Source organism: Anopheles aquasalis, chromosome 2, assembly GCF_943734665.1.
Source record: "Anopheles aquasalis chromosome 2, idAnoAquaMG_Q_19, whole genome shotgun sequence".
NCBI classification, from domain to species: Eukaryota; Metazoa; Arthropoda; class Insecta; order Diptera; family Culicidae; genus Anopheles; species Anopheles aquasalis.
The window spans coordinates 69,015,647-69,038,146 of NC_064877.1; the positions used below are offsets into that span (position 1 = coordinate 69,015,647).

Genomic DNA, 22,500 nt, shown 5'->3' on the forward strand with positions numbered 1-22,500 from the left:
CGAGTTAGTTGCATGGCACACGGGGCAGGGGAATGGTACATTTTTGGCAAAGGTAATTGTTGTCGAACAACCTCGACAGTGTGGCCTTCAAAAATACTGGCCCTGTGGCCTAGCGCGGAGACCGCTCTATCTCTCTTTCTTGCTACGATTGTTGCCAAGCCCACTCCCGGACCAGTTACAAGTAACCGCAGCAGCTGCTGCTCTAGATGAGTGGCGGGGGGGGCATAAGTGGCATGAACATAACTTATGCAACAGTAACCAACACGTAAAAGCTCGCTCTTGCTCGCTGTGCACTTGCAGAGAGCGCGCTAGTGGCGCGCCACACGGCAAGTAGGTTAAAGGGGAATAAAATGCAAAGACCAAAAAGGAAAGGAATCACTCAAACGGCCAAGCATCGTGCGCGGCCTAGATGCGGTCGGTGGCGTTGCGTGATGTTTGGGGATGTTGCTGTACACCAGCAGCGGGTGCCAGTCCTCCAAAGTCTAACCAGCCGCGCGGCGGACGTTCTTCTGTAACAACAGACACCTCGGCGAGGAGTGTGGAGCCGTGCGGTGTGACCGTGAAAGTGAACCCAGCACCATGTGCCAACTGCGAATATGCTGCAAACGGCGCGACATTAGGCAAGCGGGCAAAGATTGGCAACCGGCCCACTGAAATGAGTGAAGGCAACTTTTCGAAATGTCCGCTGGTTTAACCGAGCCCCCACATTCAACATCAACACGATCGTACGACAACCACCACATCGACGACAGTGAGGAGTTCGGGGTGAGATATGCTTGAGATGCATAAAATTGAACCAAATACGGAACGGAACGGACAAAATACGGCTACACTAAACGCTTTTAATCTGTTCAATTAATGTCAATTGATGATACGTCTTTTACGGACGCAGCGTAGTGCGCAATGGGCTTTGTAGGTTGGCCAGGAAATTGATTGATCAATTCACTATGCCTAGAGTGTCGTGCACGTCATCGGCACCACGATTAATAAAGTTAACGAGAGCAGGCAACTTAATTTAATTGAATCCATCAGGTGCGTTTGGGGATGAAACGATCTTCAAACGAGGGGATCTTCTGTTCACTCGTAGCATACAGCATACAGTGATGTGAAATTTCATTGAAGAATGTTATTTAACTGTTCTACTGTTGTGTGCACTGTAGTTCAACAGTTTAGGAGTCATTTTCATCATTATTTCCCCCTTAACAATGATATATCAGTATTTTCAAGAGAAAAACCGGAAAAACATTACTGGATTCCTTTTTAGGGCTTCAAACGTTTTGGATCCATGCGATATTTAAAAGCCTATGTGTCATCGTGTGATAAACCTACTTAATTGTTGGAAATCAATAAATAAACAAATTAATCCAACATACTAAAAGTCAGTAATTAGGCCACATGAAACATGACGGAAATGGAAAACAATATTCAGCATTTAACAGTGCAGCAAACGTAACACCAAAACTATTCTATGCTGCACACCCTTGAGCCACATAAAAATGATTGTTTAAAAATAGTGCCACACACACCACGCTACTGCTAGGAAGAAGAGTAAAAAAAAACACAATGTGGATGGCACCCTGCCGAGCTTCGATCAGTGCGCCGCGATTGACATCTTCGAGCATCGCATTATTCACACACCAAGGGGGTAAAACATGAGTGTGTGCCCCCCCCCCCCCCGCCCAAAAAAGGGGAGGAAAGGAAGCGAAGGCACAACATGCGATCATCATCAGCTAGCTGCCTCTCAGCGCAACGCTAGTGTTTGAGGTGCTGCCAAGACTCTTTCGCAGCGCTTTTTTTTTTATTTCGACAGAAAGAAGAAAGAAACGGAAAAACCGTGCCACTCGCCATCGAGAGTGAAAGGGAATCTAAATCGAGAGAAGGCAGCAGCAGCCAGAGCACTGGGAAGGGAAGGAAGGGGTTGGTGACTCCCTTCCTCCGTCTCCGCTGGTGAGGGAAAACCTAGCTATCCGCTTCCGAAGGGCAAGCAGCAGCAGCAGAGCGACGAAAATGAGAGGTTTCTTCGTGGAGGAAAATTGCTGGCTCCAAACGCTTCTCTCTCTCTCTCTCTCTCGCTCTCTTTTTCTCTTCCATTCCCTTCTCGCTCCAACAAACCCCTCCCTGTGGCCGCTCTTACTTTTATAAAGTTGCCAAACAGCATCATCACATCACCGGGGGGCGGTTGCTACTAATGCGCTGGTGGTGTTAGTGCTGGTGGCATTGTTGCTTCGTAGAAATCGCTGTGCGTGTTGCTTATGTACCAACGGTTTGATGGTGGTGTGCGTACAGAGTGTGCGAGCGAGACATTCGATAGTCCAGCTGCGTCAGAGTGCGAAAGAGAGAGAGAGAGAGAGATGCTTATGCTAGGCGAACCCACTATCGTGCCGAGGGTTTAGTCGAACCGGAGCGGGGAAAACTAGGTCACGGAGCGTTCTGTTCTGGCGTTCGCCAGCGCAAGCCCTTTGCACGCACACATACGAAGAGAAAAAGGACAGTAGAACAATGTGCGAGGTGGGATGTTTTATGCTCGCGTGATCTATGCGTGCCTACTCCCCCGTGCTCTTTATCGCTCTCTCTCTCTCTCTCTGTCTTTCGCATTATGCTTATTTGAAATTGATCGTGCAATCGAGCGCACCCCGATGGGTTGTGGGGTGTCAGGGGCAGCGAGACAGAGAGAGAGAGAACGAAGAACGATCATGACATAAGCAGCATAAACGGGAAGCGAATCATTGAGCAATTTGGAGGGAGGGTTATTGTGCTTTAGTAGCATAATTTATGCTTCCGAGAAATTTTCTTTAATTCACTTATGCTGCTGTCTAAATTGTTCCATTTCACCCCTTTAAAGATGAAAATTCCCCATTTCCATTGACGCCAAATGTTGCCAATGGTTGTTAAATTGATTCTTTAAAGACACAGAGTCAAATGCCCAAAAAGAAAAAAAACCTTAAAAAAACTGCTACCAAAACCCTAATGGAAATCGAAACGACTCTGGGGGAGTAAGAAGGGAAGGGCCTCTGGCAGGGGTCCATGATGAGAAGCAAACATACTCTCGATTGTGCCCCGTTTTCAAATGTGGCACATGATGGTGTGCGCCTTGCGAACCACCCATCAGCAAGCATAACACGGCGCTATGCTCCGCTCTCGTCGCATACGCACTCACTCCTTCTTCGTGTTGGTGTGATTGCGAGCTGCCACCCCCCCGGATCATATGTTTTCGCTGTCTCGGTAGTGGTGGTGCCAACCATGCTCGAAAGCGAGCATAGCGCAAGCTTTAGCACAACACCCGTTATGTACAGGCCCCTTTTCTTGCTCCACGGAAAGCATGGTCAAGGTGTAGACACCTATATACACAATGGGAGTTTTGCGATGCGTGCGTTCGGATGCGAGCACTCCCCCCCCCCCTCCCTTCCCCCCGATGCCCCAATCCTGCTGATGATGGTGGGAAGGAAGTACGCAACACGGAAAGCGAGGGTGCCTTCCGCTCGCTACCCCGAAGACCCGATGGGTGGGGGGACAAAACCTGTCAAACTCCACGGTTCGGTTCCATTTCCTATTTACTGAAGGCATTCGTTTGGTTAATGATGGGTGCTCTCTTTTGTTTTTCTTGGCGGCCAGTGGACAAAACACGTGATGTGCCTACGGTTGCTCCTCCTCCATCGGACACCAACGAGAAGAAGGTGAAATTAATGCCACACCATCCTCCATCCTCCATCCTAGATCATCATCATCATCAGTCAGCGAGCAGACTGGACGATTGATTTCCATTCGAGGCTCGGTGATGACGTCGCTGGAACGAGGAGAGTTGAGCAACCATCCACCCCCTTGGCAGGCCGCCCCCCTTGGCTAAGGTTACTCAAGAGAGAGAAGCCACAAGTAACGGACCAGCGACCGAGGACCACTTTCGGACCATCGCAGGGTGCGCGCTTTCTATAGTCACCGGTGCCTCAGACGCTACGGCGACACAATTAACGGGCGCTCTATCAGCATAACAGTCTGGACACGTTAGAGTTCGTCCTCCGATTGCTCTAGCCACTAGCCAACAGCAGACGGGATGATGATGGGGTGCTGCCACTGGCTGCAAAATTGAAAGCCACTCCAAGCCAACTCTCCCATCACCACCACCACCACCAGGTGACCTAGTAAAAAGCCGAGACCATGGACCACCGGTGGAAGTTGGAATTCACTTTTAAAAGTCCACGATCGATCCATGCCACTCTCTCTGCCTCTCTCTCTCACACTCTGTTTGTCACTCTTTTTGTTCCGCGGTCGATGCTGGGTCGAGTGTGACAAGCGAGCGAGACACAGCGAAAGGGATCGACGCCTTGCCGTGATTTACGTAATTCGGTGGCTACAAGCGCACTGACTGGATGAAGGGAGGCGGCCCTCGCAATACGTTCGAGTTGTTGTTGCACTCCAGTAGCTCCACTTACTCGCGCTGATGTCAAACGCATTCGCATATAAATAAAAGTCCCCACGCACGGAACAAGATGTTGCTGACGCATCTAGCGATGGTGGCACTCTTGTGTTGCTTCCGTTGACGAGGTGTAGTAAAAGAGCTCGCGATGAGGCGGTGGTAAGGGGCAAGACGACGAGCAAACGATGAGCAACGACGGGTAATTTACAGTTCATTTAACTCGCGTCAACTATCAGCTGTCAACGGCGTGCTGTCGGGAGCATGAACGTCGCCGATCACAACATAAAGCGTTTGTGACACAGCAACAAGACGCCTTAAAGAGTGCGGAGCTTCACCAGCCTTTTTATCAGCCTCACATACAACACCAACATGTCACCGAGGTGTGTAAGCTGCTGATTGCAAAAAGGTCACTGGACCTCACCGATGAAGATTGTCCTTGAGCGTAGAGAGAGCAGGGAGTTACGGTAAACCCGAAAAGGCGAGAGGAACGAGATTCATGAGCAACTTTCTTGCAGTACAATCCGTCCAATGACCAGTGGCCAGCGAGATGGAGAGAGAGAGAGGGAAGGAATTCCACAATCAATGTTTAGCCTGATGACCCCCCACCGTACGGGGGGGGGGGCTGCTGCGTGAGGCACCCCGCAACTGATAGTGACCCCACTCGGACCGGGAGGTAAGAGTAAAGACCCGCACGCGGTCGTGCTCGTGGACATCGCTCTTTACACGCGTCCTGACCGCGTTGCAGATAACCTTCAGACCGTGCCGTGGCGGCTATCATAGACCCACAGTGAGACGGTCCGCGGATTCAGGAATCTATAGCGTAAAACGCATCGTCCACATACAACACCAACGGCGTCGTATAACAGCATCGCAAATCGCACGATTGACAGGCAGGCAAGCGAGTAGCGGGTAGCGAGTGATCGATGCATCCGGTATGATCCGGATTCTGCCACTGACCCCCCCCCCCACCAGAGAGAGAGATGCATACATTGAAGCACAGCTACAGCATAGGAAGGCAGATTATGTGCCGTGGGTTCACTAGCAGACGACGTACTAAGGGTTTTGTTTTGTCTGACAAGTCAGCGACGCACATTGCCTTTGCCGATCGATCGGCGATCCGGTGGCGGTGCATCCTGGTACGTGGAGTGGAGATAATGGCACTTTGTGCCCTTTGGTCAGCTTACGGGAGCGTGTTCGCATCTCCTTTGGCGTTGACACAATTATCAGGGGATGGTTGCGTGAGAAGGGAACGTACGCGAGGCAATAACGAATCTTTTAGCACCGTTATTGGCTTTGCTATTAAAGAAATGCCCGTCGCACGTGTGATAGAAATAATTCTTAATCATTTTCTTGGCTTTTTCAGACATTTAAAGGAGCAATTATTCGTTAATTAACAGGTTACGATAAAAGATTGATGTTTCTAATGTAGTTAATACCAACCTTTGTGACAATGTATGAATGTGAGCAAATTATTTGTGCAATTTACCATTAATTTCATGCAAAAGTAAAAAAATAACTCTCGAATGTAAAAGCCAGCTGGATTGAATCGATTGCTGCACTGTTTTACTGTGGTCCAGTAAACTATTTGCATACACAATTCTAATGTAACACAGCATCGAGAAGCTGCCACAACTATTGAAGAACTAAATATAACTTTACACTTCCGCTCAGCACAATAATGATTCTGCGTGTTCTCTGTATGTCTTCTTGTGTCTGTATATCTGTGTGGGCAATCGCACCTCCTGCTGGACTATACCATCTTCAAGTAGCTACTTTATTACCGCTGTACAGGCTACAGTGCTCTGACCGACCAAGAACCCAACCAACCAACCAACCAACCAGAAAGGTTTGCAGAAATGGACCAGCGACCACTGTAGCACCGTCGCTAAGAATTATAAAGGCAGATAGAGAGGAGGCGCAATGGAGAGGAGGAGGCGGTGTAGTACTATTTATACTGACACGTGTCGGGTGCGCTTGCGTTCGAAAATAGTAAACCAACTAACTGCTGCTCGCCCACCCCCCCCACAAACGCGGCCACACGAATGGAGCCGCCCGCTACGACGGAATGGTGCCAATGGACGTTACCAGCACACAATCCAACCCCACATTCACTGGCCTCTGGCGGACTTTGGCTAAGAATTCGAAAGCGCTTTATAAAACTTCTGCTATAAAACGCGACTTCACGACGTCCGTCAGCACGTGTGGCCACGTGGCTGGAAGGCCCTTTCTGGCCTTTCCGGTCGGTTGAAGAGAAAAACGGACCCAGCGGAACTTACTTGTCACTCCTCTTCGAACGGCCCCGCAGTCAACGGACGGTGAAAGTTAATCGCACCGCGTTGCTCTCTCGCGCGATAATACTTTTGCACACGGACTCGATGGTGATAGACAACGACGACGGCGACGGCGACGCCGATGATGATGATGATGATGCTAATTGTGCTTTGTGCTGGGACCTTGGGAGGGGGTTAGCACGACTCCGCGGTCGGTCGCTACGGAATGGTTTTCACAATTTCGCGCTTTCAATCGGCAAATCGGGGCTTACTGTGATTGCGTTGAGCGTACAGCACTCTCGTAGCATATTGGTAACCGTTGCTACTGATGTTGACATGGGGGGAGGAGGGGGGGGGGGGGAGCAGAAGTTTGCTTGTAATCAACAAACGTTTTTTACTAATATATTCCAACAGTTAGCTGGCAAGCAATGCTTGTCAGTTGCATTTGTAAAACCAATAAAATGTTCAATCTAAAAACTACCTCTTTTGGTGTAATATAAAGTGGCAGAAAACCTACAAAACACCATGTTAGCAAATAAAGCAATGCCGTGCCACAGCAACCGCACCGCGGACACATTCGCGACACATTCATGCCCTTTACGCGGTTTTTATTTTGATTTTGAAAGATCAATCGACCGCTAGGATACGGGGAGTGGGGCCAGAGGAAAAAGTCCCGATCGAATCGAAACGAACCGGCGGGCAAAGTGAATGTTGCCGCCCGTCTGCGTGTTCAAGCACTCGCTCCGCCGTCAGGGCCACTGAAAACGATTTATCTACCCTCCGCTCTCTCTCTCTACGCTGGTGGGTGATCCCAGGTGACACCCTGGCGACGGTTGAGTGAAGGGCGCAAAGGGAAGGCCCTAAAATCTAAGACCATCGCTCAGCTAAACGAGATCGAATCGTAGCCGATAGCACGAGACGGACGGTGGGACGGTACTGATCAAACACGCGATAGATCGCCACTTACCTCCCCCCCCCCCCCTTCCACAATGGGGCGAGGCCGGTGGCACACGCACACCGCACAGGTGATACACGCGCTGCTGGTGTGCGTAACCGATACGTTGACGATTGTATGCATTTGTCCCAAATTAGTAGTAGGCCCAGATGATGATCATCAGTGATCGTCATTCAGGGCCACAAAAAGGGGGCCCTCTGCCCGATCACCCACAGCACCCAAACGGCATGACATAACGATCTATTTTCGAAAGAAGAAGAAGAAGGAAGAAGAAGGAAGAATGTTCTGTGCTCGATGGTGTTTTCATTTGTGTTGATGGGTGGGGTGCGGGAGAGTAATGCTGATGGATCATAAGCCGCGATCGCGATCGTACGGACTCTCGCTATGACGCTGTATTGCGCAAGAATCTTGGTGGCAGAAGCAAGGCCTTACTAGCGAGCGCAACACCCATTCATGTGTGATCTATTTCCAACTGATCTCTCTCTCGCTCGCTTAGCTTCCTCGCTTCATCTGTCTTATCCACATTATCTCACAGTATATCTCGGTTTTGTGGTCATTAGCCTAACCTAGAATGCGGAGTGATGAATGCTTTGTGTTTGTGCCAGCGCCGATAAGCCTCTCGCGCTTTAATTTGTTGCTACTCAACATAATAATACAAACGTTACGAACGGTCGTACGCGTACGAGTATACTCGTGCACTTTTTACTGAAAACCGCACGTGATGGTGGCAACTGTCCACAACTGTGTATAGTCGCCCCCTTATCGACAAGCAGCACCGCTGTACAACTATCTTCGCACGAACTTCCCCATCGCTCGCACGAGAATCGTTCGTACAAAACGTGCGCACCACAAAAACCAATGTCGATTGCACAATACCACAATCCCACACTGGTGTGTGCGTAGCGTACCAACCAACAGATAAACAATACGGAAGAACGTCGCGTTCAAGGGCATCACGGGCGCGCGATGATGGTGGCCGAAAGATGGGCGAAGGGAGTGTGTCTATCAGCAGCGTCCTCGCACGAGCCGAATGCGATCGTTCACCTCCAGCAGCGACGGAGGCAGGCAGGCAGGCAGGCAGGCAGGCGGGGTCGTTGATTTATGCTGCTATTGTCCAAAAGGATGGGCCCACCCTTGAGCATTGTGGTATTCTGATTGACGAACATCGTTAAGCGATCATCATGAGTTAAATGGAATGATAGTACTCGATAGAATTCTGTGTCGAGTTGGTAATGATGACGTATAAGCATTCCGCACAGCAAGATCACTTCTAAAAACCTGATCAGCAGGCAAATTCAAGAGTATTGAATGACTTCTATATCGACGCAACCAATCCGTCAGTCAGTTCTTAATCGCAATCGCAAAAGCGAACCAACACATTTTCCCTTGTGTTCCATGCGACAAATTAAGCGACAAATTATTCAATTACGCCACATCAAAAGCCGTACCCACTACTAGCTTCCCCAATTAGATGTCCCACAGTGGTGCTGGTTGCCGGGTTTCTGTTCTGTTCTCTGCTGGCGCAACTCAGTCTAGAGGCTACGATAGGCAATAGCGCCTATATAAAGCGCGATTAAGCAAACCGACGACGTACGATCATACGAAACACCCGAATCACCCGACACTAGCACACCAAGAAGGCAAAGGCCAAATGACCTTCATATGTGCACCACCGCCACGCTACTGCCTTCAACCCACAAATGAGATTTCTATTTGGGCCCCGCTCTGTTTTTGGTCATTTGCCCTTTTTTCAACGTGTCCCCCCTGTGTCTCGTGCGTCCGTCCCGTGCGCTGGTGGTTAGTTAGTTAACAAAGCACATCAGCACACCGCAGCTACTGTAGGTGCTACACGACTGACAGCGTTTATATCTCCCTACTGCGCGGGTCTACTACTCGGGTCCCCACACACTGGCTCTATAGAGAAGCCATACCATAGCCATCCATAAGCCTTTCACGCGAGCATGCGTTTTTCGCTGCTAAATGTCATGCCGTAGCGATTAGTCGCTTATGCTGGAGATACCTGTTGAGAAGGGCTAGGCCCTTTGCGTCGCCCTCGCGTTGCGGTCCCCCCATTGTCCGGCAGGCAGCTACAGCAGGCCAGGCACACAGGCCAGGAGACGTATCATCATGTGCAAAGTAAATTCTGCGTCACAACCACTCCGTCGTGGCTCATGTCGGTTTGAGCTAGTCATGTTGCATCCGTGAGCACGGCACAGACCTGGGCTGGCCGCTCCACCATCACACAACGCTCGGTGGTTGTCACTATCGATAACAGGTTGTAAGCCACCCCCTCTCGTAGACAGCGCTTGGTCCGGTTCGGTTCGGTTCGGTAGGTGAACAAGCGTTGATCTTTGCTCGCGTAGCCATAAGTTGGACACGGAGGACAAGGCGTATACAACACCAACCGTCGTCAGCTCGCGGTGGTCCTTGAAAACGTGGACAGCGTCTTCCAACGTCGTCAGGGTAACCGCTAAGAAGCGGCGATATACTGCCGCGGGTGGCAGTTCGGGTTCGGGTGGCGGACGCTGCAGTAAACGCTGGTCTGTCAGCAGCTGTTTCTGGCCTTTTGCCTGGCTTGGTTGCTCGACCACGCTTACCATTTGCTGACGGCTAATTTATTGAGCTTCACAGCCTCTCTCAGAGCTTCCCGTCCCCGTTGGTGCGGTTGGTGTTTGTGTAGTTACAACCGAGAGACACGTGCCAGCGTTAGTAGGAGGCGATCGAGATCGTACCACTTACACAGCACCAACACCCTCTCGCTGACGGATGAAACAAAAGGAGTTGAAGTAGACCAGGAACTATGTAGAACCAAAGTCCGATCCGACAAAAAACCCCACCGGTTCATGTGGTCATGCTTTTTCGCATCTTAAGCAGCTTGCGGCACAATTCAGCGTCTCCTCATTGCCTTTTCCGTGCTCTCTCTCTCTCCGGGGATAGACAGGCCAAGGAAAAAGAAAGTGAAGTCATCAAGTAACGGCTCCGAAGACACGTAACAGAAACCTCAATCAGCAAGGTTGGGGCTTGCGGACCGCTAGCGCTCTGCTCGGCCGCATAAGCAAAGGGTTGTAGTAGTTCCATCTCTACCGAACGACACACTGAAACTACGCGCACATCGTTACGCGGTGTACGGGGAAGTATACGGGGTGCACGCACTCGCGCACACCGCTGCTGGTGGTGCCCAGAGGGAACAAAGTGCCTAGCAATGAGGAAGTTACCTCCAGCTGAATTGTTGCTGCTGCTGCTGCTGCTGCTGCTGCTGTTGTTGGTACTGCTTGTTTGCGTGGAACAATGCTCCATGCGCTGCCACTTCACACACCTTCCTCCAAGAGGCCCTGACGACTAGTAGCTTCCTCTGCTGCTGCGTTCTGTGAGCATATTCCACATTCCACTTCTGGCAGTTGAAGAACGTGATTCGTGATCTAAGCGTAGGATCGAGTCGAAGCAATTGGAACATCTCTTGCTCAACTCAGTGGGAGGTTTCCGTTAGTTACAATTGCGAAGTAAATCTGACTGCACTCCGGCACTCCCTTGCTAGTACGACCAGCGAGCAAATTGTCTCCAGCGATGCGAATCGTTTCATCGAAACACAAAGACGTGCACGTGCACCTTCGACGCTAGGGGAGAAGTCATACGGATCGCGAGTATTCGATAACTGCTGCGTACACTGCCAAGCGTATCTGCGATCGAGTAAATCGAGCTCCACGTGCAACCATCATGTACCCTGTTGGTAGATGTACTACCTCTTTCTAACACACCTTCCCCATTGGACATTGGACTTCGATATAGCAAACGGGCGAGCTTGCTTCGCCCTTCAACTGACTGTGCGGGTCTTCCAATCCGTCCAGAACCGATTGACGTCACCGTAACCGATGGGAAGGGCAATGAATATATTTTCCAACCCAATGGTGGAAGGGGGAGGATCATTTCTGAGTGATTCACGAGTGGAAAATTGCTTATTGAAGTAACGTGCAACCTCTGGAAGTCACAGAGGGGCCCTGTGCGTCACAAACGCCATCCTACTGTCGCTCTGTCGTCATTGTGGATGGACGGCATTGCGCGGTAATGCGCGTGTTCACGTGCGATTAGGTAAAAAAAGAAAGAAGGTCAAAACTATTGCTCAAAAACCACTGAGTAAAGACCAATTGCAATCGCCAAACAGTAAAGGACCCACCTGGTGCTCAGAGGTGCTGCGTGATCGTGCGGTTGAAGACTTTAGAATAACCTTTCAAGAACGGACGGACGCGTGCAGCTCAGTCGTGTCCGAGAACTGTAGGCTGTAGGTTCTGCGGCACTCTCGTCCCATCCCATCCCATCCCATCGATTCACTGATACAAAGAGTCGGGCTGGACCTTGCACCATGTCAATCAATTTCCATTTGTAACCACCCTACCGTCTGGCCAGAAGCTGCTGCTGCGCACACGATGGGCAAGTGCACAAACTGCACACCTGACGTAATACAATCGATGCAACAGCACTTTACCAACACATCGCCACCACCATCGAGCACCTCGATCTCGCTGCTGTGCAAAAAAAAAAAAAATAGTGAAGTGCCGAGGAGCAGTGCTTGCGCTTGTGTCGGGGCTAATGCAATTTGTGTGGCGACCGACCGAAGTGAATCGGTCTTACCGTTCCGATGGTGCGCGTGTTACCAAAGCGAGCGGGTTTCCATATTTTCATGTAAAAATCTCCAAACTCATTGGAGTTAAATGTTTTGCCTGCGATGTCATTTAATGATATTCATCAAATTATCGTTTTCTGACCAAATTTGAAACAATCTTGGGTTCAGAACTGGTAGGAAGAGATACTGACTTGCGTTGCTGAGTGCGTTGTTTGCGTTGTCTTGGAAAAGATGAGTTCTTTCAAGCTTCATCGTAACTTAATTTTAAAATATATTGCAAAACCTTGATAATTCTAGACATAATTAAGAATATTTTATAAAAACCTCTAGGCAAACTGAGGTAGTTCTCTTTTTGATATTTTAATGAGAGCACACGTTTATAGAAATAATTAAGGTAAATTAAAACAGTATAAATAATTTGTTTCTGTACTGTTATTTTAACTTTTAATACTAATTTGACGTTACTATCTTTCGATTCTTATTTGATAAGCTTTTACCATGAAACTAATATGTATTTTATTACCGAAAACAATGCACAAACTAACTGAACACAATAACAGATTATCGATCGAGCTGCTCTTATCGATAACGTATTTATAATTTAACAGTTAACTATAATAATTTGCAACCATTAACCTGCAAAACAACTTAATTTAGCCTTGTGGCAGATACCAGAGCAAGCAAAGTAACGACGACAACCATACAACTCTAAACGATCATCTCGCGCACGCGACACTCAAATTGGTATCGCGCCAACATCGGCAACAACCAGCTGAGCTAGATGAGGTTGTGTGTGCTATTGTGTGCGACAGTAAAACGAAGGGGATAGCGAGTTTTATGTCGACTTATGCACTCTCTTTCCCTCTCGATCTCATTTATGCTACTCTGCGATCTCTGCCATACTGGTGTTGTCTCATTGACATTATAATTGCAAACCGCACCATAATAGGCGATTATGGGAATGTAGAAGGGAGAGGGGCACGCTCATGGTTAACAGAACCAAGCATAACCTCGGTGGCCAGGGGATCTCGGGCAACTGTCGAGGACAAACTGCCTAATGCTGCCGTACGCAGAGAACAAAGATGTGACGGAAACTGGAAGGTGTATCCGCACATGGTTTGAACGCAACACAACGCAAGAAGGGGATAGCGGACGGCTGGGGAGCACCTTCAACGGTTACCTCTCTCCCAACCAAACCCCTCACCAGCGAGCTCATCGGAGCGTCGACAGCGCACGATGCTTCTTGAATCATCAATCGAAGGTTAAGGTGGTGACCGCGATACCTCGATTCACGAGCCAAACGGTCGTGCCTGCGTGTGATCGAGGTGTTCGCGTCGGAGTTCCGCCGTCAGTACTTCCTCCGTTGCGTCACTATGTTCGAAACTTGACGTCGAGCTGTAGCCTCAAATAGCCCGGTCCCATGGAAGTTTGGTTGAAATATGGCAAATGGTGTCTGTCATACGAGTTGAAGGTTGTTAATAAGGGATGGCGCGCCTGGCAGCCAAATTCCAATACGCACAGTACTTTTCGATTTGCATTTACTTTTGTTGATTGAAGAATAGCTGCTACACCACCATCTTGGGTCATCAGCAATACGCACCTGCAATGAGAAAGAAAAGGGAACATGAAGATGTGCGATTCAGCAAATGACAATGGCGCAGTGTGCGCACCCTTCCCTTTTATATTAAGGCCTTGTTCTGTCCCCTCAAAAGGCTGTAAGTGGAATGCCGAATGGATGATACTTTTCGCAAACGATTGAAACACGCGGACTCGCGGACCGCAAAACGTCAGCAAACGAAACATCATCATGTCCAACGTGCGTTGAAGTGAAATCTTCTTTAAACGATCGATGGCAGGTTCCACCGCGCGGGCAGTGGATCGGTTTCGCTGCAGCTCCTCTGGCCAACCGCGTACGGGTATATCAACCGCGAACAACCGCGTTTCATCCAATATTCATAAGCCTCGCGTATAAAGACCCTACCACTGAACTCGCATGGACGATCGGCCACTGATCGGCGCGCTATGCGGAGCAGGCACAGATAGCGATAGAGCCAGAATAAGGGAGCAGATGGGGGCAAAAAGCGGGACAAAAAATCGTGGCAAAAAACCCGTTCGTGGATCTAACCAGCCACCAGCAGCAGGTACACCAGCGGGTGGGTGATCATCGTCCATCGTGATGATGATGCGCGCTACACGATCTTCTCGTTCACCTCTAAAAATAATAAACAGATCGCGATCGGGCGGCGGTCGGTGTGGTTGCCACGATAGTAAGGGGAGGGCGGGGGGGGGGGGGGGGCAGGTCGGTCGCTCCTCGCTGTCTTACGCCTACGGCCACTTGCGTGTTACGAAGGATGGGGCAACAGATGGCGCATTAGGACCCCCGGACTCGGTGGTTACAGGGGCACCCGTCGTCATACGCATAACAGTATTCGCACGGTGCCGATCTGCTGTTTGCGACAGTTGACTAGAGCGGTACACACCCCTGGGGTGGGAGGGGGCATGATCGAACAACGGAGTTAATGTAATTCAAATTAACAGTTGACAGTCCTCCCCTGTATGGCGCATTGTTGTGATCTACTCTCGATGCAACGATTAAATATCCTCGTTGAAGGTCACAAATCAGGATTCTCATCGTTAAAGTATATAAAATGTTTGCAAAATTTATTTAAAATAAACGGCTTGAACTGGTTTAGAGTTCTTGATTTTTGGATGATGTTTTATAAATTAAACAAATTTTCCATGCAGACTTCCGCGGGATTTTTGCATTTTCCTAGCCCCAAATAACAGTAAAATACGCAATGGGGTTCAGCGCGCACACGAACCACCCCTTAAATCGTGGCGGAAAATCAAATCAACCAACAGCAGCTACTCAAACACATACAACACTCGGAAAAGCCAGACGTTCGGATGCTCGATTGTTCACTGTGAGCGGGCAGAAAAGCGACGGAAACGGAAAACAATCGAGAGCAGCGCAAAACGTGACTCTGCGTTCGCATATCGGACCTCTCCATCCTCCTTCTCCTCCTGCTCCTGCTCCTGCTGCTGCTAGGGCGGAAGGGTGGCCAATGAATCCAATTGGCCCCCAAAGAGGTAACTTGCGCTTCCTCACACCCCCCGGTCGCACCCTGGTGGCTTTATGTCTCTCTTTCTCTGGCCGACCGTGCGCGCCGTGCCGTGCGCTACTTTCTCGCTCCTCAGCGAACCGTATCAAATCGGACATTGGTGTGTGCGTCGTCGTCGTCGCGATTTCCTTTGCAGTTTCGGACCAGCAAACTCTCGGTGTGTAGGGAGGCGCGGTCACTCTCCAGTTCAAAAACAGATGTGCGTATCGGGGAGGGTTGCGGAGGTTTTTAGTCTACCACGACATGACAAAAATGCACTGTTACTGATCTTATAAACAGAAAATGATGCTCAGCACCGTGTCAAGTGTCGGACGCAGAGCCGCAGATAGCGCGCCGATACAGCGGAGAATCGTGCAGCAATTGAAACGTCATTGTCGGTCGAATGTCGCGTCGCCCCCCCCGGGGGGTGTCAACGAGCACATTTATTATGCTACAACACAATCGGGCCATATGCGCTGCTCGGCAATCCATTGAGTCAGCCACAGCTGAAGATACTACGTCATTGAATGTACGACAAGCGGGGAGGGAGATGCGTGGAAAGACAGAGCCGTCACGCCGTGCCAGCCAGTCAGCACTGTAAGGGCGAAAACCGGTGACCAAAAACGAAACAAAGAACTGGTCGCAGCTACGACGATGATGATCCTGCTGCTGCTGCTGCTCTTGGTGTGATTCCACTTTGTGATCGAATTAAACTAAAATGTTTTCTTTTTCCTCTTTTTTTTTGGACCTTTTGCGTCTGCTATCTGTTTCCCCAGTGCTCCATGTGCGCGACGAGAGATCCTTCCAAAATAAATCGCAAAACGGAGCCATCATCGCCATCATCATCATCATCATGAGCGAGCAAGAATCCGAGGGCGAGCATAGCACGGAGGAACCTGCGCCCGCTGCAGGTGGTGTGACAGAGAATACATAATGCTCGGAAAGGGGCTGGTGGTGGGGTGTGAAGGGGAGGGGAGGGTCGTCACGAGAACAGAATAGAATGTGTTTTTATGCTGGTGTTGGTGTTGCGCACGCCATGGTCGTCATCCTTTAGCCAGCAAGCAAGCGAGCGAGCGAGTAAGTTCTCTCCTCGATGGATATTGCGCAAACAGCGAGAGAGAACGAGAGTTCGTGGCATGGCGAAGGTGGAAGGAGGAAGTAGAGAGAAGGGGGGGTTTATGTGGATACTCGGTTATGTACACAAAATCAGCTGGTCGGTCAGCGATTGGTGTGCGTGTGCGTCCTCGACAAGTTTCTTTCGTTTGTTGCTGGCACGAACACACCTCAACGCGACCGAACGAACGTACGAGCGACCCAAAAGGGGGTGCTGGCTGGCTGGCTGGCTGGCTGTCAAAGTTGGAGGGCAGGAAAAGTTGGGCCGTCGTTATGTTGATTTTTCGAAACGGACATGATGACGACGATGCTCATGCTGGGAAGGGCGAGTGCGCAATAATCCGCCTCCGAGCTCGGATTCTCGCGGAATCCTACTCCTGGCCAACCAGCCAGCCAGCCACCCACCGTTGGCTGATCATCGCACAGCATGTTTCATTCGGTCTGAATTTTTGGCTACAGTAGGTGGGTGGCGCGCCTCCATTCCACTTCTGTTGTCGTGGAACGAGTTTTGTGTTCAGTGCTGGATGAAGGGGGGCCGCACTGCCAAAAAGTCCTACCGGGCACACAGCCCACAAACACAACTACAGACAACCGTATGCGCAACCAACGATGCAACATAAAAGGAAGCGATCCAAAGTATTAACTTCGAAAGTTACAATTTACTTAGCGCAGCAAATTTTACCATTACCCTCTGACAAATTGTTTTTGGGCATAGGTCAGGGTCAATGGAAAATGAAGGGGGGGGGGGGGGGGCACGAGCATGCTTCTCTAATGGCGTAGGTTTCGTTTGTAAACCGTATGAAAAATGTGCTTATGCTAAGTTTTACCAAACCATTACAAAACACGCAATTCATGATTCATGCGTGGAAGCAAAACGTGGCCGGTGGTGTGGTCAAATTTCGTCGACACAGTTCCTGCAACATGATGACTCCGAGTTCCGATTTGTTTGTGGGTTTTTGGTTACCAACACTTTGTTGTTCTCGTCATCGGCCGTTTGCCGTAAATTTGTTTCCCTTAAATGCAGTAACATTGTGGGGTAACATTGTTGAAGGACACCCGAATCCGTCACCAGAACACACCACACCACACAGTGACGCAGATGCCCCCGAAAGGAATTTTCTCTCCACAGGCAGCAGCATGATTTGAATGTTTCCTTCCTTTCGCCCCATTTGTTCCAACCGATTTAATGTTAACACAATTTGTGACCCTTGTGTATCCGCGTTTCTCAAAAAGGGAGAGATAGAGAGAGAGAGAGTGAGAGAGTGCGTGCCGCTGCCGCGTGATTCGCTCGCGAAGCAGATCAAGCACGGAGAGAGAGAGAGAGAGAGAGAGAGAGAACAGGGAAGAGACAGAGTGAGTTCAGCAGCTAAAATTGCGTTACTACGCAATATGTTTTGCCCCCTTTTGGTGGTCCTATAATACATTCTATGCTAATTGTGTACCACGCGAGTGAGGCTTCTTCCTTCCTCTCATCGATGCTTCGATGAGTATACGGCCGGCCGGATGATTTGAGAAAAGCTTTCCGGATCGAAACGGTTATTTAGAGATTCTCACCTCATCGTTCGAAATCATCATCATCATGCTGCCTCGTTGCTGCTGTTGCTGCTGCTGCTCTGTCTGTTTCAATGCCGAATTCGTTGGCGAGAAACGAAGGGAGAGAACAAATACAAAGACACGCACTTATTTCGCCAACATAGCTTCCACTCTGTGCTTGTGGTGAAGCCAACGAAAAAACATAAAACCTGCGTAGGCGCTGCGTTACAACCATATTTTGGGCAGCTTTGTTTGGTGGAAAGTTCTTCTTCCTGTTATCCCTCCTTCACGCAATCGTTCGATCTTTCTCTCTCTCTCTCTCTCTCTCTCTCTCGGCCGCTCTCTTTGTGATTGCCTTCTTTACCCCTTTTTCACTGTCCTGGCGAGAACAAGTCCTCACCATCGTCATCATCATCATCATCATCATCATCATCATCGTCATCATCATTATTATCATGAAAGATGGCACACCAATACCAGCTGGGTGGATATATGTTTTCATTTCGATATGGTTTTCGTTCCTTCATTCATGCTACGTCATTTGCTCGTCGCAACGCAAAAACCCTGGCCTTTGCTAATGCATTACCGAGTACGGCAGGATCCGCGGCAGGGCAGGGCGCAGGGTTGGCCGCAGACGAAAAGGACACCAGGGCCGCTGGCAGGGTAGAAAGCTAGCAAAGCATAAACGTTGCAGGAAAAAAAAAATAAGAAGCAAGGAAACCTAATAGGACCGACCAAAACGATAGAGGCCATTGACATGAGTTGCGTGCAGAATACGAAGAAACGCACGCACACAGAGACACGTCACAAAAGTCCATTCTATTCTTATCCGTCGTTGACGTCCTGCTTTTTTGGATTTTAGCTCCTTCGCTCCTTCGCCACCTCTACGGCGACGACCGTTGAATGAACCCCGCAAGGCGATGACGAACGAACGAACGAAGCCACCTAATGGCCGGTGACCTATCGGTGGCCCAGACAAGAGCACAAACCATGTGGCTGCAGCATATTTGAGCAACAGCAGCTGATCACAGCGCCTTGCTTGCTCGCGACTCATCGGAGCTGCGTCGCGATAAGTGGCAAAGCGGAGGGAATGATAAGCAAGAGCCGAGTGTAGTGATGTCGGTTGCGCTGTTAAAAGTAAAATTAACATAAATTTTTGGAACATTTCAACAACGATTAAGCTCCACTCTTGCGTGATATTATGGTAGTTAAACAATTTCGCCGTCGTCGATTAAAAAATGAAGCAAAACTTTGAACCTTCTACAACGTGGCAATCACGCTGCCTGACCCAAGGACCAGCGAAGACCAAAGGCGACTAACGGGCGGCCGGTGGGGTTCATATCTTATCGTAGGCGCGTTATGGTTTACGCATATGTTTCGGCACTGACCGCTAGACGACGGTCACGCTTTTCTTTATCAGTAAATTTTATTGATAAATAAAATGAGAATGAAATAGAGAGTAAACAAAAAAAAATCCGAAGTGGTTTTTTGAGCAGATCGTCTACGTGCGTAACCTCCATTACCAACACACATGGGAGCGATATGGCAAAGGAGTTCACATTCTGTCGCGTTCGTAATGGGGCGCGCGAAATGCGAAACAAATTGCGTCTCCAAGTTGTCTGCCAATACGCCTCTCTCGCCGGTTCGGTACACCTTGCCGATTGCCGTGTCCACAATGTCGTTGTCGTCGTCGTCGTGGACGTAGTTGTTGAACATTGCTTCATTGCTTCATTCATCGCAGCGGAACCGGCGATGGTTAAATGTTCGTTTAAAAAATGGTCTAGCATGTGTGCACATTCTTATCAGCATGGTTAGTAGTACGTTTCAATATTTGAAGGGAAAAAAAGAGTAGCAGGAATTTGCTCGATTGCAGGCCGAACAATCCATTGCTTAAATCATTACACACATTGCCAGTGCCTTTGCTAAGAGCTCAACAGAGTATAAGCTTCTGTAGCGTTGAATTTTACATTAAGGTTGCACGATACGACATTTTTTATGAAACAATCAATCTGAAAACTATATTGCATTCGTGTTTATGTAGTGCACGCTCAATATTGAAACTAAAACGACTCTATGGTCACGGATTTGCAACCAAACCGGCGTCGTATCGCCAACAGTGACCTGCACAATATCGTTTACCAACCCACCGTTCTCGCACGACCACAGCGCAAAGAGATAGAGCTGTCGCTGAGCGACCCCTGCGTCCGTCAGCGCGGCGGAAAACGGCATATTTCTCCCTCATCAGTCGACCGCTTTTCGGGCGATAAAATGGCATTCGATTGAGGCCACATCGGATCAACAAGCAGCGTAGTACCAGTTCTTTTTCACCGTGCGACCAGATAATGAGACCCATTTTGTGCGAGTTAGGAACGCACCTTTAGCACCCCATACAGACACGCAGACAGCCTGGTGTGCCAGGCTAGACGGCTTAATAAGTTTCTTTCGATTGTTGGCTCACGATGGGTACGAAGCCGGACGCCAACCCTGTAATAGGGGTATAAGGTGCCAGCCAGTCACTTTCATTAGCCGGTGAAGGTCGATTTAACTACACCATTTTTGCTAGATGATACAGCGAAATCTATGCGATATTGCTGCAAAATGTTACTGACACTGTTGCATTAAGGGGGGCTTTGGTAATTTCTGGTCAAAAAAAGGATATTTGACGATTTTTTGTGACGTAACCATTCAATTTTATTATTTGAAATGAATGGGATATTAAACTACTACTTTCAAAAAATATTTGGTTCTATTTTGATTAGGATTTATTAAAAACTTTATCCATGGTATCAAATTTAGGTACTCATGTCTTCGAAAAGATAATTTTTACGGTGCCCATCGTAGCTGCGTGATGGGCCATCAGAAAAAAACAAATCGATATTCTTTCGATAGATTATAAGTTTACCCAGGTAGTCCCGTGGAGTTTTTGTTGAATTTCCTATTTTTCGATTTTTGGCAAATTTTTAAAGTTGAAACAGTGATGCTTTTTGCAAACAAAAACGAGTTTTACATAATTATTAAGAAAAAAGTATCAACAAGCTTCATGACATCTCCACGGGGCTACCTGGCAAAAAGCGTATAGATTATGTGTTAAAAATATTAAATCGATCGGTCCAGTAGTTTTTATGGTACGATGGGCAGCGACTTTGAAATCGTTGATTTTGGGAAACGCTCTTCAAAGTAGCGAACTGCATTTAGTCTTGTATGAAACGCGAATGTTCAAAAATCTTTCACTTTGCCACTTTTACTTCGATTGATCCAAAAATTTTACACAATGATCTTGAAAGGAAAAGGAATTCAGGGAAAAATGTTAAAAATTTGAGTCACGAAAAAAAAATTACTACCGAAGCGCCCCTTAAGCAAGTGTTCAATTACTGGTTTAAGAGATGATTTATCAATATTTGCATCTTTTTAATAATTTTATCATACAACAATACATACTACGAATAATGGAATCTGGTGTTTTTCTTGTAATTGTGGCACTCGAAGGCAAAAAAAGTTAACGCAGCGGCAGACGAAAGGAGTGGAAGTCTGTCTCCCGGTAGATAATCATGCTTTAGTAGCCCACAACAAACCGCCTTTTAGCTGATTCATCAGTATCCTCTGCTAAGCCATCACTATCGCTCTGTCAGGGTCGTAACGGACGCGGAGTAAGGATAGGTTTCGATTGGAGTGACCTCTCGCCCCCGGTAACCCCCCACGGTGCGGGGCAACAGTCTATTGAATAAAGATTCCAAATTGACCCCTTACTTTCGACACACCAGCACACTACTTCCGCCATTCAAGCCTGCCTGCCGGTGCCGGTGTCGGTACTTCCGGAACCGAAGTCGTAATCGTAAGTGATCGCAGCATAAGAAATTGAGCAACTTCTGCTTCGTTGCTACCGGACCATTCCGGCGCTCGGTTTTCCATTTGCTGGTAATTACGTGTACTTCCGTTTCGTTATTGGCCCAGGAGATCCTGTTAGGGGCGGTTCCAGCATTGAAAAGGTCGAAGAGCTACATTACCAGCAAAGCATAGCAGCAGCAGCAGCAGCAGCATAATGCATGATGGATAGTGATGATGGTCATCACCGTGTACGCCCTGTGGATTTATGATTCCGGTCTATTGCCTTCCACAATTCACGTCTCATTGGAGATAGAGGAAAAGCAACAAGGAATACAATCCATTGAAGGGAAAAACCGGTACTGCAGAGAAAGGAATCCAACTATATACTGTTCGAAACTAATCGGTTGTGGTAGCCGCGATGCGGTTGGCTTATCATTTAACATTGCAACATTAGAACCGATAGACGGGACAGGACAGGACAACAAAGAGCATATTCCCATGCTGCTGCGGGAGCTGCTGAACAGGATACTTTGCGCATGTCTTCTCATCCTGGGAGCGCTCCCGATAGCCTTGAGGGTGCCCTCGGCTGTTGCGGGAGCGTACCAACTGTTCCCCTCCTTCTCACCACCCCACCCCCCCCCCCCCCCCCCCAAGGCAACAGTTTGCCACCCTGT

At 48.8% G+C, this 22,500-nt stretch overlaps 2 protein-coding genes across 6 annotated transcripts in view; both read right to left on the minus strand.

Moving 5' to 3' along the window:
* LOC126573215 (enolase) overlaps positions 1-13,796 on the minus strand; it is a 45,320-nt gene extending 31,524 nt beyond the window's left edge. Inside the window, exon 1 of the mRNA XM_050233173.1 lies at positions 13,779-13,796. Within this exon, the coding sequence (XP_050089130.1) occupies positions 13,779-13,792 (14 nt within the window). The 5' untranslated portion in view covers positions 13,793-13,796. The remainder of the gene's footprint in view (positions 1-13,778) is intronic.
* LOC126573184 (serine-rich adhesin for platelets) overlaps positions 1-22,500 on the minus strand; it is a 34,941-nt gene that overhangs the window by 7,555 nt on the left and 4,886 nt on the right. The window lies entirely within an intron of this gene.